Source organism: Wyeomyia smithii, chromosome 3 (genome assembly GCF_029784165.1).
Source record: "Wyeomyia smithii strain HCP4-BCI-WySm-NY-G18 chromosome 3, ASM2978416v1, whole genome shotgun sequence".
NCBI lineage: Eukaryota > Metazoa > Arthropoda > Insecta > Diptera > Culicidae > Wyeomyia > Wyeomyia smithii.
The window spans coordinates 235,232,461-235,259,688 of record NC_073696.1 but is presented as its reverse complement, the minus strand read 5'-3'; the positions used below and the strand labels follow the sequence as shown (position 1 = coordinate 235,259,688).

Sequence of the window (27,228 nt, the reverse complement as noted above, 5' to 3'; positions counted from 1 at the left end):
CAGAGCTCATTGCAGAGTGCTTTTACTGTGTGTCTTTCAATCATATATCAAATGAGGAGACCATCTAGGTAGGAAAGTAGATTGCGTTGTTTGCTTTGCATCTCGAAGCTGAAAAAAGATAAAAAACCTGAAATGACGAGCCAGCTGACGAGTTGCAGAAAAATAACACCTACCTCAATGGAACACCCGAAAAAATGTCCAAAGGATAGCGCTTTTCCAGTGGTAGTGAAATCGTAATTACTCCGAGTATTTTGCTCATTGACCAATGAAACAGGTTTTAAATGCCTTCTGTACATCTTGTTCTCACTTTTTAATACTTACTTTCACTAAACGCAATCTATTTTTATTTAAAAACATATTTTCTTCATATAACTCCATTGTGTCTTACTACCTATTCATCCATGAGCACGTGCTGTTGATTTTGACAACAGCTCATAATTAGGGCGACAGCCGTGTGGTTGAAAGCGAATGCGCACAATACTCATAAGGGTGGATCAAGGTGGCAAAAGAAGGCTCTGGAGCTCATGTGATAGGAACTAAGGATAGTTTCTAAAACTTTTTAACAGATGGCAATACATAAACACTAGCGCTTACTGGAGCGATTTATTTGCAGAAAGTAGCGGCGGTGTCTTATTGAATAATTTTGATGCACTAAAAAATAAGTCCGCTACAGAAAACTGCAATTAAAAACTGTTTTCAGTAAATCATCCTTTTGCTGTGATCGGATGAACAATGATGATCACCTTGTTGCATGCTAGCTTTTATGTGTGACTAATGACATTTATATTGTGCATATAAAAATTATCAAAACGTCGCTGATAAACTAACAGTCAGGTTCACTTCCGACGTTTATTTTTGGTGTTCTCGCAACACTGCAACCATCTCAGCCGCCACAGTGCTGTCAGTCCGGTTTACAAAAACAAATACATTGTAATCATTCCCGCAGTCCATGTTGTGTGAACACGCAGTTGTTCTATGTGTTTGTGAAGTTGGAAGAAAGTTCGGAAGTCGGAAGTGCGACTTCTGAACTCCAATTTAGTGCTGGCGCCACAATACTTCCGATACACTCGAGCGAACAAAGCAACAACAACAACAAACCGTTTATAAAGTCTAATTGTTCACATACTTAGAATATATTGGTCCACACGCAACTCCCAAATCCTTGCATTCTAGCGTCCCTCCATAACTGCATTTGCGTAAATGTACAAGAATATATAAAAAGTATGCAAAGCGCCACAAAACGGAGTCCATACTTGAACGCTTTTCAACTCATTATAGACCATTCGATTAATCGACTTTTACGAATAACTGAGATGATAAAAATATTCCGGCTTCTGTATACTATGTACCCATCATCAAACATCCTGTAGGGCAGCGTTTCTCAACCCGGGGTACGCGAAAGAAAAATCAGTAATGGCGGACATAGCAATTTTTCTTTAAAATACTCCATTTGTTTTTCGAACTTGCTCTTGAAACATGACTGTAGCAATCAAACAAACCATAGTTCAATTTGAAATCAAACAAAACTACCCCAACATGATCTACCACTACTCTCTCCCACTTTGCGAAAACATTCCAAGCCAGGAGGTACAATCGATATGAAAAATATCGCCAAGGGGTACGCGAACAAAAAAAGGTTGAGAACCGCTGCTGTAGGGAGGAGAACGTCTCGCGGAAATATGTTCAAAAACACAATTAAAAAAAAACTTAACTGAAAAAAAATATTTAAAATTTTGGGAAGTCGTGGCTCAAGGTGAAACATATGGGGAGGGTTTGACCTTAAAGTTTCGTTTAGCGGTAGGGCTCAAAAGCTTAGTCTTATTGAAAAAATTCTCATGGATTTCGGTTCGGTCGGACTTCGATATGTGGTGGATCGGGTTTAGTTTTTTGACTGATGAAAACGTGCACAACTAGTTCATGAAATGTTCAATAACGAATTCTTTTTTATGCCGGGTGTTTTAGGGTTTTTAGGGCATCGAGATCTGATGTTGTCTAGAAACAGGTTTTTTTAGAAAGGTTGACTCCCTGGGACTTACAAAAATCAAAAATCATAGTCTATAAACCGTGCTTTGTAGATCGTAGTTTGTTATATAAATTTGCTGTGAAATGTTCAGAAAAATGTAATCCATAACTGGTCTCCACAATAATAGCTTTCATAGTGGAAATTGTAGAGAGAAGACGGAAAACCCATCAGCAGGACGAATATTAGGTTTTTATCCAGTTATACATACTGCTTGCGTTCTTTACGACAATATTGAAATTTCAACTATTTCCTATACTACCTGTGTTCCATTTAAGCAAATTTTTACAAAAATATAAATCATAACGGAATATTTCCACACGGCTGTGTTTTTCATGAAGAAATGAAGCTATAAAATCGAAGACCAACTTATTTTAAAGTTGTTAAAGCTATCTACCCATTTATCCGTTTTTTTTTTTTTTTTCAATTAAATTAAAACGAAATGCACGATCACGATAGCTGAAAGCCATCAAACGATTTTAAACCAATCAACAACTTTTCCACCCCCTTTTTTCATTGTTTGTCAATCACCAGGAAATTCTTTCAAGCGGGATTTACAGTAACTTTCCGGGCGGTTCCGTATTTTTGACTAATTGCCATTTTGCCATCCCACGGTCAGCAGGATCCGGGGCTGCGGCAGCAGTCTGAAATATTAATTTCCACACCATATTCATCCCCAACGCATTGTTTCCGATCGCTCTGGTCCACGCCACTCTCTCACACAGATTTATTCTTTCAGATACCCTTCAAGTTTCCGGTGGACACCCGGCTGCTGCCACCGCTGTACATCATCACGCCCACATATCGCCGTCCGGAGCAGTTGGCGGAAATCACACGGCTCGGTTACACCCTGAAACACGTGCAGAACCTGTTCTGGCTGATTGTGGAGGATGCCGACAACCAAACCGAAGCCGTGACAAGACTGCTGAAGCAAATCAATGTGCCATTTATTCATCTCACTGGTAAGGTTCAGTTATGCAAATTAATATTACTGCCGCTAGTCTGGTTTTCGCTGAATTGAACATTAATCGAGACACGGTGTGGCTCCATTGTTCGCACATTGCGCCTACTGTGCACTGGCTAAACGAATATTGTCGACCATTAGAGCCATTAGTGACACTTGCTGCACTCGTTTAACTAAGCTGATTAAAAAAGATCATAGGATATACAAATTGTGAACAAAGAAATTGAAGTGGGAATATTTTTTGGTTATAGAGTTAGGGTAACTGAAAATAATCGATGGTTCTTAAATTCATAACTTGATTTGAATCGCCAATTGATTATATTATTTTTCGTGGTTCAGTGGCGCGAACATAATATGACTTTACAGTCATATTGCATGTAATTTGATTCAATGAAAAAGTAACTTTAACAAAATGCTCGTACGACGTACTCTTTGGCATTTTTCACATATAGGACATTTTTATAAATTTCCACTTTTGACATTTTTCGCATTTTTGGCCTAGTTTCACTAATCAAACTGACATTTTTATATTGGAAATATTCGAATTATATTGTCCGTATCAACCCACAGCTCCGATGCCAGCCAAATATCGCAAGATGAAGGTAAAACCCCGCGGGGTATCAAACCGCAACCGAGGGCTGCAGTGGATTCGGGCAAACGCTACCGAAGGCGTATTCTACTTTGCGGACGATGATAACACGTACAATTTGGAAATTTTTGAACAGGTTAGTCTGAAGGTTCACGTTTTAACCACAGCAATTTTTTCACCTAATCGCAACAATCTTCCAGATGCGGCACATCCGTAAGGTAGGCATGTGGCCTGTCGGTTTGATTTCCAAGTACGGCGTGAGCAGTCCGATCGTTGTCAATGGAACCATCACTGGATTCTACGACGGCTGGATCGGCGGGCGGAAGTATCCGATTGACATGGCCGGATTCGCAACCAGCGTTAAGTTTTTGCTGTCCCGGCCGAAGGCGGAGATGCCCTTCAAGGCTGGCTACGAGGAGGATGGCTTTCTGCGAAGTTTAGATCCGTTGGATCTCAAGGAGATCGATCTGCTAGCGAGCAACTGTACAGAGGTTTGTAACAGATGGCATTCTAAGAACGTTCATTATTCTCTGCCTAATTTGTATTTTAGATACTCACGTGGCACACACAGTCCAAGAAGAATCCTTCGGCGACGGCGCTAAACTTGACGAAATACGGTTCTACCAACCTGGTGAAGCTAACTCAATATTTAGTCTGAAGAAATCGAACCAGAACGCAGGTTTTGTCTTACATTTGTAAAAACAAAAATGTTTTGCCATAACGAATCAATCCCAATCAACAACGGATCCGAGAGAGGGAAAAATTTCTCAAGGTGCTATGTTTGAATTCAACTCGAAAACTGGTGAACAAACCTTTTTCCAAGATTGATAATATTCAGCCAATATTTTTTGCGTTCTAAAATAACAATGAATTTGTTAGTAAGTAAACGATAACTAAAAACTAAAGTTTTAGGGGTACTTAAGGCGAAGGCGAATGTCAACAAAGAGTGTAAGCAAGGTTTTGAGATTGGTTTCAAGCGACTCGGAATCCCCCCAAGAAGACAGACATTCAGTCCAAATGAACAAGTTTAATTGTATTATACAAACCTTAGATAGGAAATATACCAAAAAATAGACCCTGAAGATAAGTTTTAATTCAGATATTCTACTTCCATTGCCGATAGCTAAGCGCGTGAATTGAACTTATAGATTGTATCCTAATTGAGAAGTTTCCTTCTTGTTGTAAATATTTTATGTGTTCCTTACTTACAAATCGTTTGCTAGATATTTCTATTGGGGCGCTCAGATCGAACAATGAACCAGTTACGATCAGATCTTATCACACAAAATAACAAAATTCTTAGATAGTTTTAGCTACTCAATTTTTTTAAACATCAATGTCATGTAAATAGGGATACTGTAAACAAAATATACTACTATCAGGAACATTTTTTTCATATCTACATAACATTCTTTGTTTTCGATTAAATGTACCTAGCTATATTCCAAAGAATGAAACGAATGCATATTGTGAAGAATCTCTTGAAAAAAAAAAGAACGAGAGGTGAATATCATTAGACCAGTTGCGACAGTTTGACTGACCGGAAAATAAATAAGAACGAACGATGACAAAAAATGCTCACAAGTATTCCTATAATTACCATTATAGCTAGTAATATCCACCAGTTCAAGATAAAGTGAACTGTTCAAACACATGTGACCGCAATGAGTGATGCAAAACGAAAAGGAACGCAATCGAGATAAATCCAAAACGAGCTTTTCCAAAGGAGAAAACATATACCATTATAAATTAACTAACTTACAATAAAAAACGTTATCATCTTCGATTACAGGTTCACTGTTTATCATTACATTGTAGTGCGTTTCTAATATTAGTTCAAAACTATATTTTTAAACTCAAAGTTGTATAACATAGATAGCCTTTTCGCTGCAACCCACGAACAACAAGACATAAATTCTTTGTTAGATATCATTTCAATCTAATCTGTTCTTTGCTGATACTTCTTTCGATAGTATTTCCTAAGCTGAACAACTTTACAATAATTAAAATATCAATAAATGATATTTTGGTAAACGATGAATGTGTTTTATTTATTTGTTTAAGATCTATTTTTGCTGAAGCCAGCCTAACCACAGTCAAACCGAGAGGAATTCATCCCGGTATTACGACGTATCTGTCAGCTGTTTACCCAACCGATTCATTGATAATTTTTTTTCGCATAATTTTTTATTAAACTAGAAAATTTTCCAGGAAACCTTTCAATACCTTTTATTACAGTTTCGAAAAGTAACAAAATTTCCGAGAATTTGTTTTTCTAAAATCAATAATTATGTGTTTGAAATTTCATGACAATTTCTTCCAAGATTTGATAACAAACAATAATCGAACATTGTACCGTCTTAAGACTAGCGTTATTTGATAAAATCTATTTTTGAGAAGCTTATATTTTCCGTGTCGTTACAACACTTGTTTTTCAATAAGGTGGACTCTCGACGGACCGCTGTAAGTCACGTTGCACTAGTCAATGAACGATTTCCATTGTTTATCGCGTATTTCTTCCATATAAAAAATCAAAAAAAAAATGCTTAAACCGATCCTGCAGCTCAAAATCTAACAGCCAAACGAAGCAACACCACCTATAATTCGTGAAAATTGCAATGATAAATATCTAAGATACTGATATGCGATTATTTAGGCCACTAATCCATTTAGACCACTGCACAATAGGGTGTCCCAAAATTGCACAAGTCTAGGGCTCACCCTCCAGATGATAGAAAATAGTGTTACGAACAAACTTTTGTTCGGCGGCAGCTCTAGAAAATGATGTTTTCAACTGGCCCCGATGACTTTTTTGAAAAAATCGGTTTTTCTTATGTTAAATCCAAAAAACATGTCCAGTTATTCAATTTTCCATGAAACCTAATCCTTTTATATTTTTTACAGGTTCCTTAGGGTCCAAACTGTAAGGGAAACATTCGTTTCAAATTGATTATCGTCAATTTATTTTCCTAAAAAAAGTTCTATCATTTGGAAAAAAGATTTTTCAAGTATACTTTGACATTCAATCAATAAAAGTGGGTATTGAACCTAATGCTCTCACCAACTGAATGCCATTAAAAGTTGGGAAATTTTATGGGGAAGAACATTGCCAAAGACTACATTGCTCTGAAATAACTTGATTTTGAGTTATTCGTGATTTACTGTGAAATAAAAAGTTGAAGTTTAATGTTTTCCTACAATAACCAAGGTCGAGTGAAAAAATTGAATAAATATTATCAAGTTTACTGAAGGGGAAATGGGACATGAATGTAATTTAACGAGGATGCGAGAAATGAACAAGGGCAGAAAGTGCGACTTAAAATTAGAAAAAGAAATTATTCAGATGGGACTCGAATCCGCAATCTCCGGTGACTTCGGTACGGTGCCGGGTCTGCAGACTGCACTTGTGGTATCTTCCGGAAGTCAATGTTAGCCTGGTATTTTTCGATAAAAATGTTAATGATGACTCGAAGAGGAGGTGGTACAAAACTTGGAAAAAGTGAGCAGTGAAAACGACTATTCAAGAGTGAAAAAAACCTTGTGGACTCACAGAGAAGTCACTAAAGTTTTTTCGATAGACTGCGGTTTGAGATTAAGATTTTTTATTCAGGAAGATCCCAAGGCCTGGATAAAAAGAAATTATTATCTTGATGCCAAATCGAAATGTTGAAGCTTAACAGTTATCAATGACCCTGCAGAACGGGCCTTTTGAGTAGCAGGAGATTTAGTTGAAATTATAATACTATATGATACGGCAAATGAACATTTTAGTATTGGAAAACATCAAAATGTAACGTTTTATTTCACAGTAAATCACGAGTAACTCAAAATCAAGTTATTTTAGAGCCATGTAGTCTTTGGCAATGTTCTTCCCCATAAAATTTCCCAACTTTTAATGGCATTCAGTTCTTTAGAGCATTAGGTTTAATACCCACTTTTATTGATTGAATGTCTGAGTATACTTGAAAAATCTCTTTTCCAAACGATAGAACTTTTTTTAGGAAAATAAATTGACGATAATCAATCCGAAACGAATTTTTCCCTTACAGTTTGGACCCTAAGGAACCTGTAAAAAATATAAAAGGATTAGGTTTCATGAAAAATTGAATAACCGTACATGTTTTGTTGATCTAACATAAGAAAAACCGATTTTTTCAAAAAAGGCATTGGGGCCAGTTGAAAACATCATTTCCTAGAGCTGCCGTCGAACAAAAGTTTATTCGTAACACCATTTTCCATCATCTGGAGGGTGAGCCCCAGACTTGTGCAATTTTGGGACACCCTACTGCACAATGGTCCAGAAACCGAATTTAGGGGGAAATGTGGGTCTAGAGCTCTATAGCAACATTTTAGAGAAAAACTTTCTTTTACAAAGTTGTTACATATGATAAAGCGCTCATTGAAAAATTATCGAAAATTAGGGTGACCAACATTTTCGATGCAATCAAGTATCTAACTTTTTTACCTTTGTAGATAGGAGAAAAATTTGCTCTACAATGTTATAGCTCCATTAATTTTAAGTAACTTTGTAAAAAAAAGATTTTCTCTATCTTTGAAAACAACCGATTTACATTGAAAAAACATATTTTACGCTCTAACTTTTTTATTTCAAGTTTCATCTCAAAACTGCCTTTGAACGACTTTTAGAGCTATTTAAGAGAAACAATTTGCAATGCTGACATCGTAAATATCTCAATTTTACTCAAAGTTACTAATATTTTTCATCAAAAAATATGCGTTTTTCATTTGTATGTCATTCATTTTGGGGCAAACATGAAAAATATCTCTTGGTCTCATTTTGAAGGGCATACTAGACTCTATAAATGAAGGAACTTTCAGAGATATGTTATTTTTTTAATTTGAGTAAATTCAATTTAAAAACAAGACGAAAATTTCAATAATTTTATACATTATTCATATAAAAGCACCCAGATTTATTTTTTGGTATTTTTTCTTATAACTAGACGTAATCACCTTTAATTTGACCCAAAAAGATCGAAAATCGATCAACTGGTTCAAAAGTTATGAATTTTTTAAAATAAAATACATCGAATATAGCCGTTATTTATGGTCACCCTATTTCGGAGCTAGTCCCCTTAACAACCCAACGAAACAATACTGGTTTGATTATTTTCAACATAGATGCATCCCTGCTATTTTGAGCACAATTGAAGCACTTTGCGTGACCAACTTCGAAATAGGGTGACCATAAAAAACGACTGCGATCGATGTATTTAATTTTAAAAAAATTCATAACTTTTGAACCAGTTGATCGAATTTCAATCTTTTTAGATCAAATTAAAGGTAATTACGTCTAGTTATAAGAAAAAAAACCATAAAATAAATCTGGGTGATTTTATATGCATAATGTATAAAATTATTGAAATTTTCGTCTTGTTTTTAAATTGAATTTACTCAAATTAAAAAAATAACATATCTCTGAAAGTTCCTCCATTTATAGAGTCAAGTATGCCCTTCAAAATGAGACCAAGAGATATTTTTTATGTTTGCTCCAAAATGAATGACATACAAATGAAAAACGCATACTTTTTGATGAAAAATATTAATAACTTTGAGTAAAATTAAGATATTTACGGTGTCAGCATTGAAAATTGTTTCTCTTCAAAAGCTCTAAAAGTCGTTCAAAGCCAGTTTTGAGATGAAACTTGAAATAAAAAAGTTAGAGCGTAAAATATGTTTTTTCAATGTAAATCGGTTGTTTTCAAAGATAGAGAAAATCTTTTTTTACAAAAATACTTAAATTAATGGAGCTATAACATTGTAGAAAAAATTTTTCACCTATCTACAAAGATAAAAAAGTTAGATACTTGATTGCATCGAAAATGTTGGTCACCCTAATTTTTGATAATTTTTCAATGAGCGCTTTATCATATGTAACAACTTTGTAGAAGAAAGTTTTTCTCTAAAATGTTGCTATAGAGCTCTAGACACAAATTTCTCCCTAAATTTGGTTTCTGGACCATTGTGCAGTGCACAGTAGTCCAATAAGGCAAAAAGTAGAACTTAATTCCATAGCGCCTTTCACCTTCATCCTAGTTTTATAGTGTCTTCGGAACAATTGTTTATCTGAATGAAAGTATGAAAAATTGACTATACTGAAAATAAAAAAAATAACTTTTTTGTATGAGAAGATAGAAGAATAGTTTATTCAGAAAAGTTGTAGAAAATTTAAAACTATGAAACTTTGTTGAAAAAATGAAAATCCTATCTTTTCTCGGTACAAAGTTACAAAGTATATTGTATGAAACATACTTAAAAGGTAGTTTTTTGTACATAACTTTTGTTAGTTGCATTACACACGAAAGTATTGTTCGGAGGAATTGTTAGGGCACAAAAAAACACACATTTTTGTCAAAGACCATATATCACCAGGACTTTTCTTTACAAAGTTATTTCATATTTTAGCTTAAAGTTGTAGTAAAGCTGAAGCACTATAAACTCCAACAAGTTCCATTCATCCCAATCCACCTATATAAGAGTACGGTGAGCATATGTTACAGTCGGTTTTCATATATCAAAAATACTAACTTTTTTGTGTTACGAGATAGAGGAATGGGTTATTCGGAAAAGTTTTAAAACGTGTAAAAATATGAAACTTTGCTGAACTAACAAAATTTATATCTTTATTGGGTACAGAGTTACAGAGTGTTTTCTATAAAAGTTACTTAAAAGTTAGTTTTTTGTATTTAACTTTTGTTAGTTACATTTTACAAAAAAACGTTGTACTAAAGAAGCATTTGAGCATACAAAACACACGTTTTTGTTGAAGGCCACGCATCTCCGAGACTTTTTCTTACAAAGTTATAACACATTTTAGCATATTTTTTCGAACGCGGTGGTTGACAGGTGGCAACATTTCTGTGATGAGCACCTCAATAGCGGAGCAACGGAAGGAGACGGAAGGGAAGTTATCCTTGGAGTACCTAAAAACGATAGTAGTGTCCCAGTTCCCGATATTTTGGAGATCAAACGGGTAATTGGGTCACTCAAGAACAACAGTGCCGCCGGCAAGGACAGGCTACCGGCAGAGCTCTATAAACATGAAAAAGAGGCACTTACAACGGCACTCCACTAAGTAATCTCTAGGATTTGAGAGGAAAAGAGACGACCGGAGGAATGGATGGAAGGAGTTGTATGCCCCATCAATAAAAAGGGCGATCGGCTACAATGCAGCAACTACCGCGGCATAACGCAGATCAACACTGCCTACAAAGCTCTCTCCTAGATTCTACTCCGCCGTCTATCACCTCTAGCGAAGGAATTCGTAGGGCAGTACCAAGCGGGCTTCACATAAGCACGCGCTATTACGGATCAAATTTTCACTCTCCGGCAGATCCTTCAGAAATGCCGGGAACACAACGTGCCTACACATCATATTTTCGTGGACTTCAAGGCAGCGTTCGATATAGTCGATCGAGACCAGCTATGGCAAAGTACGACTACAGTTTTCCGGATAAACTGACACGACTTATAAAAGCTACCTTAGAACGAGTGATGTGTTGCGTGTGCGTGTCGGGGACACTCCGGAATCCCTTCGAAGCGAGCAGAGGGTTGAGACAAGAAGATGGATTATTCTGCACGTTGTTCAACATTACCCTTGAGGGTGTAATCCGACGAGCGGGCATCGAAACGAGAGGCAGACGACCTGGACATTATTATGAGCCAGACTAAAAGTGGAAGCTAGAAGAGTTGGACTAGGAACAAATGCGACGAAAACCAAGTATATGAAAGAAGGAAATCAACATTCTCCTCCCACGGACGGTGATCATGGACGGCGACAAAGCGGCAGAGGAGTTCGTATACTTGGAGGCAACCACCGACAATAGCACAAGTAAGGAGGTCCAACGATGTATTCAAGCTGGAAATCGAGCCTACTTTGCCCTTCACAGGAAGCTTCGATCCAGGAGCATATGCCGCCGCACGAAACTGATGATGTACAAAACCCTAATTAGACCCGTAGTTCTCTATGTACTCGACCGTGACGCTGCTCACGGAAGACATACGCGCATTGGTCGTATTTGAACGGAAAGTTTTGCGGACAATATTTGATGGAGTGCAAAACGAAAGCGGAGAGTGGCGTAGCCGTATGAACCACTAGCTGCAGGCACTCCTTGGAGAGATTCCCATTGTGCACCTGACGATAGTCGGGAGGCTACGATGGGTCGGGCATGTCGCGAGGATGCAGGACGACAGTGGTGCGGTAAAATCGGATCTCTTCACCGGCACCAGGAAGCGGATCTGCGAGTATCGAGATGTCTAGGAAATTGGCGACGAGTAGCCCAGGATCGAGAAGATTGGAGGAAACTTCTTGATACGGCCACTACGGCTCTAGGCTGCTAAAGTAAGTAAGTAAGTACATATGGGACCGAGGGGTAAGACAGTGAGTAAATTCGAGGCTACCCGAGTTTTTCTGAAAAATGAATATGAATGTTACTCGGTCTCATCGCTCATATATTTTTCTTGTTCTCATGGTAATCGACGATGGGAATCATCTGGATATTTCGGAGTAATATTGAGTAAATTAGAGTTACTCCCCAGCATAACTTAGATAAAAGCTGTCTTGCCCCTCGTATGGGACTGATATGCAATTATAGGCAGTACACTCAGCTGTCATTTTTTTCGCATGGCATTTGATAGCATTTTTGTTGTTGTTGGTGTTTTCGAACTACAATGTTTCTTTCGGGTACTGTCTGTGACAGAAAAAGTGTAGATTTGGTGTAGTCCGGAAAATTACAAAAAATAACAGTGCAAAAGTGTAGTCCTGGTATAGCTAAAGCTAATCGCAAAAACGAATCCAACATTATGCAGTTTATGGGTAGTCCATTAACTAAACAACAAATCCACTTTGGCGTTTTCCTTGTAGTTTTAGTTCAAGTTTTTTGAACGTCCTATCGCTTCATATACACACTTTTGAAAATTTGTATAAAAGCATAAACAATGGCCAGATATTTTTCAAAAGGTCAACGTGGCTTATAGATGATATGTATACCTTATCCTGACGCTCAACGCGTTGAATGTATGAGAATGCGGAAAAAAAATCAACTTTGATAATTTTAAGTGAAAGGATGGAGCTTTGATTACATATTTCCATGAGTGATGTATGTGTTATAAATAATCGCAAAAGTGTCTCATGTGACATAATGTGTTAAAGCCACTAAATTTGTTTTTCTTCAATTTTTAATGCTGACTAAACACGTTGGCAATTTATCCAGCATTGATATTTGATACAAGTTTACAAGTGTGTCCCAAACGCAAAATATTCAAGAACCCTAAAAATATTGAACCAAAGCAGACATTTTTAACTTTTACTGTTCTGTGATTCCTTTTTACTCATATATAGGTACTAGAATGTTAAAAGTCTTCTGAACAGAAAAAAATCTAATTGTTGCAATGCGATGTTTTCGAGCCCATGTGAGAACTTGTGAATTTGCCCAGATTAATGCGGTAATTGCGAAATCTGTTTTGGTGGGCAGTGTAAGCAGCAATAGCGGGATTTTTTAGTTTAGCCTCGATCTCAGTACAGGACACAGAAGTCGCGTGTTGTGATTGTTTACTCACTGCGCGTCTTACTGTTTTATATTTACAGTTTGTGTTTTTTGATTTGCGTCCCGTGTAGTTTGCAGCGAAGGTTTTTCCGCTGCTACGTGATGACCAGCGAAAGTTGTTTCTCTGGCCCGTGATTCGAGTGTTTGTGTTTGATGTTTGCTCGCCGGGTAGGGTCAGCTACGCTATTGGCTACCTCCGGCTAAGTGCCAAGGAGCGGAAAAGACACCACCCTGCCAAAGGCTACCGTTGCAGCTGCTGGTGAATATCGCTAGCTCGGGAGCAGCTTGGAAGAAGGACCAGACGTCTCCACCCGATATGTGTTTGTTTATTTACTTTGTTTGTTTTTTTTTTCTTCAGTGATCTAGCAAAGGGTTGGTAAATGGCTGGGCAAATGCGTACCAGCAGTACAAGTACCCGTACTAGTTGGCATAAGATAGACCCTAGTGTGGCCCATAGCATAATGCCCAGCAACTTCTATCCCTACCTCCACGTGGTACCGACTAGGATACGAGCAACCAAGGGAAGATCGGTGAACCGGTGGGAACTTGGTCGTATGACAGAACAGGGGGAGCTGTTCTCCCTGGAGAGAAGCTTGCCTGAGCGTCTGATTCCGAGGTTAGGGGCGGCTCAAACAGCGGCTGATCCGGAGCGGACGGCTGAACTATGTAATGTGGTGTCTCGCCAGCTACACCCAACAGGGCAGCCCCGTCGCGAGACTAGGCATCGAAGCCCTAGTAGGGCAGCATGCTGAAATAAACATGCTACGAACAATCCAGAGAATAATACGAGTCGGAATAATCGGTATAGGGCTAGGCAAACGAAAAAGGACAGCGACTGGAAACTTGTCACTTGGAATGTTAGGACTCTGCTCGAACAGGCACGTGCGGGCATCTTGGCCAGGAAGCTACGGAAGGCAAAAGTGGAGGTGGCAGCCATAAAAGGGGTGAACGTGAATACCGGAGAACGTGAATTCCAGGCGGTTGATCCGACCGCGGGCACTTCTTTCAAGACCAGTGGTGGCGATAGAGCGGAACGGGGCGTCGGTTTCGTGCTACTCGGAAACCAAATAAAGCGTTCATGACCGTCTATGCGTATTGAGGATCAAGGGCAGATTCTTCAATTACAGCCTTATCAACGTGTACGCACCGACAAACGATAAAACCGATGACGCACAGTGCAACGTTTCATAGACAAAAATCAAAAAAGTTGATTTCTTATTGAACCAATTCTATATGCTGATATGTTTTATACATGTTTGAGACGTACTGATATTATTTACCTCGTAAGTTCACCCATACGATTATGAAACGCATCTACTGTGAAGTGGTTTCAACTATTCAAAAGATACGTTATTTTTGAAAAAGTCTCATAGTTTTCAAATTAATTTTTTGGCAACGGTAGAGGCATGTAACTACTACATTATACATGTTACTATTAAGACACAACGTAGTGCATTTGGAAGTTAAAGGCTTCTTGGTCATGCTCCTTTATGTATAAAGAAAAAGACACTTTCGATTTAAAATCGATCGTCAAAGAAAGTACCCCAAAGCACCTCTCTGAATTTCACTTTTTCCTCTTATTTGGGATATCCTTCAAACTTTGGAAGTGGTTCCCATTGCTCAAGTTTGCTTTTTCAACCGGAATTCGCGTTTTCGAATGATACCTCTGGAACCAAGAGTGAGCAGTTTATCGTACATATGTCCCTTATTTTTATGTTTAACACGTAATTTATGTGTAAAACACATAAAAGATTCATGGCTTAATGATGTCTAAATGTTTTGCAACACCGTATATAAACATAATCAAAAGGGTATTAAATAAAAATAATAATAAAAACTAATTGTGATGGCGTTTAGGTCACTTTTTCATCGCCTATAAATTATTTGAATATGCTTTTAAGCCTTTTATCTCGTAATTGATAATATTCTTGGAAAATTATCATTTTATGCCTATGTACGAAAAATGGCGTTTGAGACATTTTTGCGATTACGTATTTGACATTCGCCAATTATGAAAATAGTAGCTATCATCAGTACTAAACATTTCTCGTGGCTTTGCAATTGAAAAAAAAAACTAGAATGGCTGTTTTGATTTTTGTACCGCGTTCCCATACATTCAACGCACTGTGTGACGTAAAGGAGGAGTTCTATGAGCTCCTTGAGAAAACGTATGGAGAGTGCCCACAACACGATATGAAGATCGTCATCGGAGATACGAACGCACAAGTCGGACGAGGGAGTTCTTTCATCCCGTTATTGGTAGGGAAAGCCTTCACTCTACCACCAACGACAACAGCTTGAGGTTAGTGAACTTCGCCGCGGCCAGGGGAACGGCCATCTGTAGTGCCCATTTTGCTCGTCTGAATATTCGGAAGCACACCTGGAGACACCCCAATGGAGAGGCCTGCTCCCAGATCGACCACATGCTGATCGACGGCCGGCACTTTTCAGACGTCATAGATGTGCGGTCCTTTCGAGGGCCAAATATCGACTCGGATCACTATCTCGTGGTAGGCAAGAAGCGCCCGGTTGTCCAATGTATTCAAATCGAGATCGGCGAGGAAGATACGTCTGGACATCCAGAGGTTATCAGCGGGAGGAGTTGCTGCAGAATTTACTCGGAAAGTTGATAGATGGATCGGTGAACCAGCTGGAGTGAACGCGAACGAGCAATGCCACGCCCCCGCCGATCATATCCCTGATGCGGTCAGCGTAAAAGCGCGAGAAGGGATAGGCATGACAACGGGAACCATGCGTAGTGGGTGGTTCGATGCTGAGTGTCTAGAGGTGACGGAAGAGAGGAACCGAGCCCATGCTAACACATTAGTAGCAGCTAATCGTGTGATGCGTCAGATGCAAGCGAAATACCGGGAGGCAAGAGCTGCCGAAAAGAGGCTTCACCGCCGTAAGAAACGTGGCGTTGGAAACAACATTTTGATGTGGTGGTGGTGTGAGTCGCCGAGGGGAACAGGATAGAAATTGGGAAGGACAGACAAGCTGTGGACCCACCAACATTGGACGAGGTGAAGAATGTTTGCAAAGAGCTAAAGAACCACAAAGCCGCTGAGAAGGATGGCTTACCGGCCGAATTTTTCAAAGTCGGGAGCGAGCGGCTATGTAGCGCAATTCACCATATTATCCTAAGGGTATGGTCTGAGGAACAACTACCTACGGACTTGGTTGGAAGGGTTCATATGCCCCTATCTACAAGAAGGGACATAGACTCGACTGTAGTAATTATTGAGGCCTTTCTTAATTCCGCTTACAAAATTCTCTCCCGTATCCTGTTCTAGCGATTGAGGCCTTTGTTGGAGAATACCAATGCGGTTTTCGAGTGGGGCGATCTACAACGGACTAGAGACCTTGAGACAGATCCTCGACAAGTTTTGAGAACACAACTTGCAGACATCTGTCCATCTGTTTATTGACATTAACGCGGCTTATGATACCGTGAAACGCAACGAGATGTGGCAAATAATGCTAGAACATAATTATTTCACATCAGACGTCAGGACAGCGGGCGAATTTTCGAACGCGTTTGTAACGTTAGACGGTCTGAAGCAAGGTGACGGGCTTTCGAACTTGCTGTTCAACATAGTTTTGGAAGGTGCAATACAAAGCGCAGGTGTGCAGAGGACGGTGTTAACCGTCGAGCTGTTGAGGAGGCCTTTCAGGCTCTCAAAAGGGAAGTTGCGACTGGACTTACCATAAACACTTCCAAAATGAAGTACATGGTGGCTGGCAAAGAGCGTGGTAGTTCTGCTGGTAATGGTGCTGCGGTGGAGATGGATGGGGATACTTTTGAAGTGGTCGACGAATTTGTTTTTCTTGGTATTCTCGTGACATTTGACAATGAGGTGAGCCGCGAAGTGAAGAGACGGATTGCGGCAGCGAATAGGGCCCAGCTTAGGTCTAGTAGCCTACAGATTCAAAAAAAATATTTTTGACAGGAAGTGTTGCCAGATAGATTATTTTGGTATTTCAAAACTAAATTTTTATTTTTCGACAAAGTTAGCTATTTTTATTTTAAATTTGATTATTTAATCGTATTTCTCGAAAATTTTAACAACCCCGTTGACTCAGTATAGTAGTACAGCAAAATCAATTTTTTGAAGAAAAATAGATTGAATATAGTAAAAAGTGTCTTTATTCCGAAAGCTAATAAAAAGGACAAAACGAGTCCAAAATCGTTTAGACCAATTAGCCTTTCGTCATTCATGTTGAAATTGAATATCTGAAGCCAAAACCTTTGAATAAATATCAATTTGCTTATCAGCATAACAAATCCACAGTAACAGCACTTCATGCACTAGTAACAAAAATTGAAAAAACATTCGAAGCCAAAGAAATTATGCTAGCAGCATTTCTAGACATCGAAGGCGCTTTTGATAATGCATCCTATAATTCAATGAAAGGTGTTATGATAAAACGTAACTTCGACAAAACTATCGTTGACTGGATATTTGAAATGTTACAAAAAAGAGAAATAACTTGCAATCATGGAGGCTCAACAGTCACAGTAAGGACTGCAAAAGGATGCCCACAGGGAGGGGTTCTCTCACCCCTGTTGTGGTCATTAGTGGTTGATGAACTGTTGACACAACTAGAATCACAGGGTTACGAAGTAATTGGTTTTGCGGACGATATAGTAGTTATAGTTCGTGGAAAATATGAGCATGTAATCAAAGATAGACTCCAAGATGCTCTAAATTTAACTACAATGTGGTGCAAAAAAGAGGGACTTACGATACATCCAAAGAAAACTAACGTTATTCTATTTACACGCAGGAAAAAAATCAAAATTCCTGACTTATGTCTCAATGGAACGAAATTAGAACTTTCGCAAGAAGTCAACTACTTAGGAGTAACTCTAGACAGCAAATTAAACTGGAGCTTACATATGGAAAAAATAATAAATAAGGCTACAAGTGCCTTATGGATCAGTAAAAAAACCTTTGGTAACAAATGGGGATTGAAGCCAAAGATGATCTATTGGATCTATACAGCTATCGTTAGACCCAGAATAACATATGCGTTCTTAGTATGGTGGCCAAAAACAAATGTCAAGTATGCTCAAAAGAAGCTGGAAAAGTTGCAAAGACTTGCCACAAGGCCCTGGAGTCAGTCTATCAATACCTATGGGAGAGTGGCCGACAGTATTTCAAGCAGAAATACAGGCAATAATTGAATGCGCTACAATGTGCTTACGACGTAACTATAGACATACAAATATATGCATTTTTTCGGATAGTCAAGCTGCACTAAAAGCACTGAAATCCGTTTCCTGTTCTTCGAAATTAGTATGGTATTGTATTCAATTGCTACAGCAGGTGGCTAGAAATAGTAAAGTAAACTTATTCTGGGTACCTGGGCATTGCGGCATTGAAGGGAATGAAAAAGCTGATCTGTTGGCGAGAAATGGATCAATGCAGTTGTTCATAGGGCCAGAACCGTTTTGTGGGATCTCAGAATGTGCCCTCAAAATGGAACTTAAGAAGTGGGAACAATCAATGATAGAAAACATTTGGAAAAACAATAATTCAGCTCGACAATCGAAAAAATTTATTGCACCCCAAAAAACAGTAACCCAGCGATTGCTCAGTATCTCAAAAAAAGACCTTTGTACCTACAGTGGCCTTGTAACGGGACACTGCCCAAGTAAATATCACTTTAAACAGATAGGTAAATTGCAAAATGATGCCTGTCGCTTTTGTAACCTAAATAAAGAAACCTCGGAACATTTATTATGTGACTGTGAAGCACTCTCTCAAAAGAGGAAGCAATTCTTTGATAAGCACTTAATACAACCATTAGATATCTGGATGACTTCTCCCAATAAGGCAGTGAACTTTATTCGTTCAATAATACCTTATTGGGACGATGCCTATATTCAGCAAGTGGAAACCATTCAACCTAATAGTGGTACGACACCCTGATAAGGCTTACATCAAATAGGGGCCCGCCACAAAAGATCAAATCTCTGGTCGCAGTGGAAAATGTACCCAACAGGAAAAAAAATAGTAAAAGTAAGTACTAGAAGGTTAGAATAATATAGCAATAGAGTTGCTAATAGAAGTTTTTCCGGTCATTGAGCAAAATGCTCGTTGAAATTTCGATTTTACTACCACTACCACTGCAGCGCCATCTCTTAGAATTGAACATTGTTTCGGGTGTCCCATTTTCAAAAAAATGGCGCTTGGTTCGGTCTGGTCGCAACGCCGACCAAACATAAAATCAATATTTCGTCAAATACCATTAGGGAAGATAAAATATGATATTTTTTTATCAGACAGGGTAGAGCGCACATCAAGTAATCTTTTAAACTTAAGCCTGTATTACACTCTTTGACAGATAAAAATTTGGTCAAAGATAATTGTTTGTCACTCTCCATTTTTAACATGGGCAAACAACAACCATGATGTCAAATAAATTTGACCATTATGTCAGAAGGTCAAATATTTGACCATTGGCATAGACTAAAGAGACATAGATATCCAAGTTGGGCTTCGCTGCATATAATCTCAAGGCAACACTATGAACTTGCCATCTGTAGGCCGTTGGGTGGACTAAACCATATCCACTCGGAAAAATATCATGGTACTCCTCATCATTTCAGTGGTGAGCTTGACCATATTCTCACACCCAGAAAAATATCATGTTACTTTCAGTCAGATTTGTACGGCGGTTTTCAATCGACTTTACAATATAATCTAGATGATTTGCAATTTCAATTTATTGCAACAACACTGCAAAGAAAGCTCGCGAAATTTTACAAATTAGCATGAGTCCCAAAATGTAAAAATCTCATAGTTACTCTCATCGAATTGTCGAAGGTGACAAAAAGAAAAAAAAAAGCTTCACATTCACTTAAATTATTTTAACATTGTTTATGTAGTACTTCACGTTCGTGAATTTTGACGAAATAAGTTATGCTATGCATTGCTACTCGTTGTAAGTGAATTTTGAGGATATTAAGAGACGTATATAACAACGATTTTCAACGCAGGAATGTAAAACCTTAGTCAAAAATAGGGTTTAGCGGTATTCACAAAAATAAATATTGTATCGTTTTTAAATAGAACTTAAAAAGATGAGTAAAAATTTTCAAATTTGATTTCTTTGCAAATATTAATTAATCGATTTAAACTTTCAAGCAAGGAATAGTGAAATTGATAATTGATTTTTCCAAACCGAATCGGAGAACATTCTACAGCATTATTTGACGGCTGAGGCAGAATTATTAACCCAACCAGTTCCGCAAAGGGATTAAAGCTGTATAGCGGTTCTCAATCGGCTATTAAAATTGGTACAAACAACAACTTCATACATTTTGCTCGCAACACCTTTATAACGGTGCCATCTGATGCCCTTAAAACTGTGATTATTAGCAAAATCGATTTATCATGCTCAATCCGCTAGATGAAAACGAAAACAAGATGGCAATACCGTATAAGGTTATTGAAAATTAGATGACAGGACCATACAATGATATTGGAAAACATGCTTCACCTTCACCACCTTGTCGTCATCACCAAATTAACAGTATATAAATTAGTTCAATTTTCGTTCACGCGCAGCGAAACTCGTGTCCACTGCATACTGCAAGAGTAACGTATTGTTTACTAGTCATCCTTGCTTATGCTTAAAAACATATTGTTGAAACGACTATGGACGATTAGTCATACTATCATCAAAATAAATAATTCATATCATGGTCATCTCATTCATTGACGTTTATTTTAGTCCTGTTGTAATCAGCGAAGGAAAAAAAATCACCTCTAGCGATTAATGAATACGTATAAAACAAACCTAGGATGCGTTGACATCGTCGTCAGTATGCGAAAAACAAAGTATCGGTGCTGGTGCACTCTTTTTGCTTTCCTCTTTACGATATTTTTCTATTCATAAGTGTACACCACAATACGTGGTTCTCAATGTGCACAACTCGGTATATGAAGTTATTCGTCTCTGTTACAGAGAGTGATCAGAACTTGTTATATCCTTATTCTTTTGACTCATGAATATGATTTTTTGTCAGAAAAAGAAAGAAAATGACAGTGTATGCTCTCCTACTCTCGCTTAAACTCAACCGCTGCCTAAGTAGTTCTTTCCCCCACACATTCCTCCCACCGCACCACACCTTTGCTGCTGTTCAGGCGACATGATTTTCTCCTGTTGCTATCCTTTATTCCCGTAACTACCGGCCTATGGAGAGACAAACGCAACGATCGAATCGCTTCTCAGAGCTGATGTAGTCTAGTCATGTGTTTGTTTTCTCCCAGAAACCTATGCACCCTATCATCATTTCATTATAGGTTGAGAGGATTCGAGTTTAGTCCCGGCCTGTACACATCGTGAAGTGCACATATGATGAATAAACGACGATTGTATCATATTCGTTTCGGTTCCATCACTGGTTGTAATAAATCATTATTATTATCTAGACCATATAGATTAGTCTGTTAAAAACACCGCACAAATCTGACTAAGCCTAAAATAATAGCAATTACCTTAATATTTTTCTGTGTGTGCTCAATAAATGTAGTTCACCCAACCGCCATCATCCTCGGAGGGGCGCCACATTTTTGTTGCCCGTATTGTTGGTTGAGTTGGATATCTACACCCAAAATATTTTTCACATTATTCTTACGTGAAATTTCCTGTACTTATTCATTTTCTGTCATTTTGCATGATTTATGTGACAAACATAACATTTACGTGAACATCACATGCATACTATCTTTTATCACGTAGTATCTACGTGAACTTGGCAACGTCAAACAGAATGTCATAGAAGAAGTATCGCTTGAACTCTCTATGTGAAAATACACAGAAATCAAAATGGCGAAGCTGTTGTCTAACTCAGTCTCTGAAAATAAAATAGAATTTCTCGACGGCTTGCCAATAAGTGAGCTTTAGAAAAACCGTACGAATTTGACATCGAGCCTTGAGCTTACAGGTTTCACACAGATTTAGTTGAAAGGTCGAGGAGTTTCCTATACATAAACAGTTGCAGCTTACAATAGTTATCGCCGGCAAATGTAACATTTGTCCGTTTTTATGTCATTTGATTCATTTACGAATCGGCGATTTTGCATGGCCGTGCGATTTATCAAGCAACATATTTCTATAATTTCTGAAAACTATTTGCCGTCTTTTAAGAATTGGGGAAACAAAATTTGAAAATTTTACGTTGTATCAAACGTAGTAGCTAGCAGATAATCGAATGCTTTCCATTTTACCGGTAGTTGAATGCTACGTTAAATTCACATAAAATGCATATGTCTGCTGTATATGATTCATAGGATAAATCATCTCACCAAATCATGATGAACTCAAATGACAATCACATAGAATCTACGTGAAAATGACAGTGGAAAATATTCACATAACTTTTCCGGTAATTATGACGTGAAAATTATTTTAAGAGTATGTTTCAATAATCTAAGCCATTGGACAAAGAGTGTACCACACTCAAAATAATTTTCACGTCATAATTACGGGAAAAGTTATGTGAATATTTTCCACTGTAATTTTCACGTAGATTCTACGTGATTGTCATTTAAGTTCATCATGATCTGGTGAGATGATTTATCCTATGAATCTTATACAGCAGACATATGCATTTTATGTGAATTTCACGTAGAATTCAACTACCGGTAAAATGGAAAGCATTCGATTATCTGCTAGCTACTACGTTTGATACAACGTAAAATTTCCAAATTTTGTTTCCCCAATTCTTAAAAGACGGCAAATAGTTTTTAGAAATTATAGAAATATGTTGCTTGATAAATCGCACGGCCATGCAAAATCGCCGATTCGTAAATGAATCAACGATATTAAAACGGACAAATATTACGACATTTGCCGGCGATAACTATTGTAAGCTGCAACTGTTTATGTATGGGAAACTCCTCGACCTTTGAACTAAATCTGTGTGAAATCTGTAAGCTCAAGGCTCGATGTCAAATTCGTACGGTTTTTCGAAAGCTCACTTATTGGCAATCCGTCGAGAGATTCTATTTTATTGTCAGAGACTGAGTTAGACAACAGCTTCGCCATTTTGATTTCTGTGTATTTTCACATAGAGAGTTCACGCGATACTTCTTCCATGACATTCTCTTTGACGTTGTCAAGTTCACGTGGATACTACGTGATGAAACATAGTATGCATGTGATTTTCACGTAGATGTTATGTTTGTCATGTCACATAAATCATGCAAAATGACAGAAAATGAATAAGTACAGGAAATTTCACGTAACAATAATGTGAAAAATATTTTGAGTGTACAGGCTTTGAAAACATTGATTTTACGCTTTAACCAATGTAATATAGAAAGGTACGGAGATAGTTTAAAGAGTTTGAAGGGCTTATTTTTTGTTAACAGTAATAACGTAAAACTACAGAAACATTGTAGAAAAACAATGTTTTGTAGATTCTTTCACAAGTTTTGAAAGTTTTTAGCTGAAAATAATTTCCTGTTCCATTCAACAATTCGGAATTCGGTTCCAAATCACATTTGCTCGTTGACCGAGATCTACGCCACAACCACAAATCTCGTGCCTTTTGCTTATGTTTTGCTACTAATAAGGCAATCCACGAGACAGTTGCGATCAGCTGATTTCAGTCTGTTTTAAACTTATGACAGCTTTATGTATGTTCGATCGGTCGCAATTTGGGTGCAATCCGGATCCAGAAGCGTTAACAACAAATGTTATCCGATCGGTGGCTCTAGTATCGCGAGGTCCAATCCTAAATAGAACAACAAAAAATCACTTTCGATATTATTGCCGACATTAAAAGATTTCGGGTTTTGTCGTGTTTTGGTTTTGCAGCTTGAAAAACAGCAACAATAACAAACGTACAAGCAAAGAAACGTCACCTGTGGATTGTCTTATACAGACTTTTATCTTCTTTTCCTCACCTGTATTTACCTCTTTTATATATTACATGTTTGTTATTTTCAACCACGAAATAAGCTGTCAACAAAGAAAAACCTCATTACGTCAATTTCAAAATGGTTTTCAAGTGCATTATCCGTTCGTGCTACGTCTATTCAAGTGACCAAACGTACTCCATGTTTCGAATGCCGTCGGTGAACAAGCGTTCCACCGAAACGAAATGCATTTTAGCCCAAGAACGGCTTGCGGCCTGGGTGGAGGCTTGCGATTTAAAAAAGGTTCCTGCTCCCCATCACCGCATCTGTGGCCGTCACTTTGTCTTCGGTAAGCCGGCAAAGCTCCTAGAGGGGGACCATGTCGATTGGGTTCCCACGTTGTACTTGCGGGATTCTGGCGATCCGGAAGAACCAGATGGCAACGTCAGACAGAATCGGCGAGGGATGACAGCCAAGGTTTGTTCTTTTTTATTTTCAACCAGCAAACGCTTGTGTTGATTACAGCGCCAGATAATAGCTACTAATACTAGAACGACCAACTCTATTCAAAAGCTTCCGGTGTTTTAGCCACCTCGTGGCAATTAACCGAACCAGTTACGAATGAACTTTTCGGAAAAGCTTCATGACTGAGTCGTGTGGTGAAGGGTCATTCATATCTACAGTCCGCTATTTTACAGCACTTGTGTGCGTGAAAATATGTTACGTAGCTCGTGGGGCTTATTACTACTTCAAGTTTCATTCAAAACCACTTAACACACGCGACGTAGGCTTGCCGATGGATTCTATTTTACCTGGCCTGGCTGTAGCTTGTTCTAATTAGGCAATTGCTCTTGAAGGCAACGGTGATTCTACCATGTTGCAGAGTGGCGTGGCTGTAGGAGTGAAGTGATATAACTTGTTTGTATAAACGAAACGGAAGATAACGACGCTGGTTTCGAACGTAGGAATGAAACAGGTAGTGCGGCGGTGTTGCGTGTATGCGTGTGCTATCGTCGGGTGTAGTGTGTAGCGTGTATCGTGCTTTGCTAAACGGACGGCGGCGGCGATGCAAGGCCTACCACGTCGTGCAGCACCAGTAAAGCAAGAGTAGTCGAAAAGAAACGAGCGAGTTCGATTCGATCGACGGTGTATTTGCGAGGCGGTGTCGTATCTGTGAAAAAGAATTTGCTGCGAAAAATTACTTATTTCGCGTCGGCCCGCGGTTTCGTGTGTGCGAATATTTAGATGCTCTAGTTGATGGAGTTTTTGGTGTGGTCCTCAAAGTGTACGTTAAGCAGAACGAAGGCAATATTGAAGCAGGAAGAGTTTTGTGCCAAATCCTCGTTTTTTTCCCTGCTCCAAGCTGTACGATGCCGAGCTTTTTCAAATTTCCGAAGCGTGATGATGCTCTCACTGTGAAGTAGGCTGGCTGAGAATGGCTACGCGATTGTGTTGGTGCGATGGTCTAGTGTTGGTGATGTGTAAGAGAGAAAGAGAGACGGAGGAATAGATTGTGATTATCAACGGGAAGAAGAAGGAATACGGTTGATTGTGGAGTGGTACAGTGATGATTGCATTTTGTATGCTTCTGGATTACTGAAAGTTCTTTGCCCAGATTTGGGGTGCAGATAGATCTTTTATTGGTGGATCATTGAATGACATGATCTGGTGCAGTTTACTGATTGCCCGCATCAATAAACCCCTATTAATTTCTTAGCTTTAGTTGTTTAGAACTTCAAGAGGTATTGTGTCTGTTTTGTTTTTGTTCTCTGGTCGGCAGTCTTTTTCTCAAGCACTGAAAGTATAACTTGAAATTGTTTCTTTCACGAACGGAGATTGTCGATGATTGTAGATAATCATCTCGCCCGTGTGCTTAATGCGTCTCAAATCTTCAAACAAATATTTTTAAGTACCTAGTTCGACTGGAAAATCTTTTCTCTACATTTTTTCACCATCATTAACAAAATTGTTTCAAAACGAGTTTAGTTAGTTTAAAGAATATGACAAAACATTAAAGTTTTATCATGTATGCTAATTGTAGCGTTTAGCGAATAACATAGGGTTCACCGATTCGTCAGTATTTGATTAGTTGACGCAAACCAACCAAATCAATGCATGCTGTTTTCAAAACCAGTGATGGCATAAACTCATGCAAAGTTGAACTGAGTAACTTCCAGGTTTGAATTCAACTTGAATGTGCTCCCTTACAATACATAGTTTAGGTTTTGCTGCACCGCATACTCTGATCGATTGAGTTTAAATGCATGCAGTGCATGATGTATTCAACGATGCAGGCGATCAAATTGATGCGATGAGTTTTGTTTTTAGGTTGCATTTATGCTTTCAAAGGACAATGCAACAAACTGTTGCAGCAGTCACATCGCGAATTTCTTCGCAACTCGATTTCAATGCAGTTATGCAGGATTTAAACTCAAATCTCACTGCAACCATGTGCAACCGAAAATAGATAAGCAATCGAGTTTTAAAGCTCACTTGGATACGAGAGCAAAGTCACACTTCCTACTCTGCCCAAAACTGCCAAAACGTGATCGAAATTATTTTGACCTTAAAAAAATAGTTCTAGAATCGTGATGTCTTCAGCAAAGTTCTTCCATTACTTATTCTCCATTTTATTCGTCAAAGTTATGGCTCATTTTATAATTAACAACTTTGCCGAGAACATCATACTTCTATCTGGCTATTTAAACAAACTTTTGTGAAGTTTTTTATAGAATATCCCTAAATGCCTGTTTTCTCAACGTTATATTTCATAGTGATTATGAAAATCAAACTATTTTTATCTGAGCCAAAATGGTTCGTTAGAATAAACTGAGGTTTTCAGCAAAGTTGTAGAAAGTATTTTTGTCGTTCCAGGAAAAATAATAAGAAATTAATTTCTTGAAAAAAAGTCAAACAAATAATAATTATAAATTGAATATCTCACAAGCAGAGCTTATTTTCTCACAGGAACTACACAATGTTAGCTAAACATTGATGCTTGTTTGAAATTGGGGAAATAAAAACTAAAAAATTATATTTTTCTTTGAAAAAAAAAAGAACAAAAATTTTCAATTTTTTCTTATTTTTGTACAAAGCGTTTCCATGACAAGTGACCTATGGTCGAATATCGCCCATTTTTGATTTGAATGAAACTTTTCACACGTATTTGACTTAGCAAACTGAGTATTTCGCGCGGGTGAAAGAATTGGCAT

At 38.2% G+C, this 27,228-nt stretch overlaps 2 protein-coding genes across 9 annotated transcripts in view; both read left to right on the top strand.

Moving 5' to 3' along the window:
- The window catches only part of LOC129731324 (galactosylgalactosylxylosylprotein 3-beta-glucuronosyltransferase P), a 137,760-nt gene extending 132,146 nt beyond the window's left edge, over window positions 1-5,614 (top strand). For both annotated transcript variants that reach the window (XM_055691220.1, XM_055691219.1), the window contains 4 exons: window positions 2,760-2,982; window positions 3,555-3,709; window positions 3,774-4,064; window positions 4,124-5,614. In XM_055691220.1, coding sequence (XP_055547195.1) covers window positions 2,760-2,982; window positions 3,555-3,709; window positions 3,774-4,064; window positions 4,124-4,231 — 777 coding nt within the window. In that variant the 3' untranslated portion in view covers window positions 4,232-5,614. The remainder of the gene's footprint in view (window positions 1-2,759; window positions 2,983-3,554; window positions 3,710-3,773; window positions 4,065-4,123) is intronic.
- Window positions 5,615-24,147: 18,533 nt separating this feature from the next.
- The window catches only part of LOC129731323 (uncharacterized), a 39,088-nt gene continuing 36,007 nt past the window's right edge, over window positions 24,148-27,228 (top strand). For 2 of the 7 annotated variants that reach the window (XM_055691214.1, XM_055691212.1), the window contains exon 1: window positions 24,775-24,992. In XM_055691214.1, coding sequence (XP_055547189.1) covers window positions 24,984-24,992 — 9 coding nt within the window. In that variant the 5' untranslated portion in view covers window positions 24,775-24,983. Of the gene's footprint in view, window positions 24,494-24,774; window positions 24,993-25,060; window positions 25,382-27,228 lie in introns of those variants that run through there. The other 5 variants (XM_055691216.1, XM_055691206.1, XM_055691205.1 and 2 more) reach the window with 4 other exon arrangements.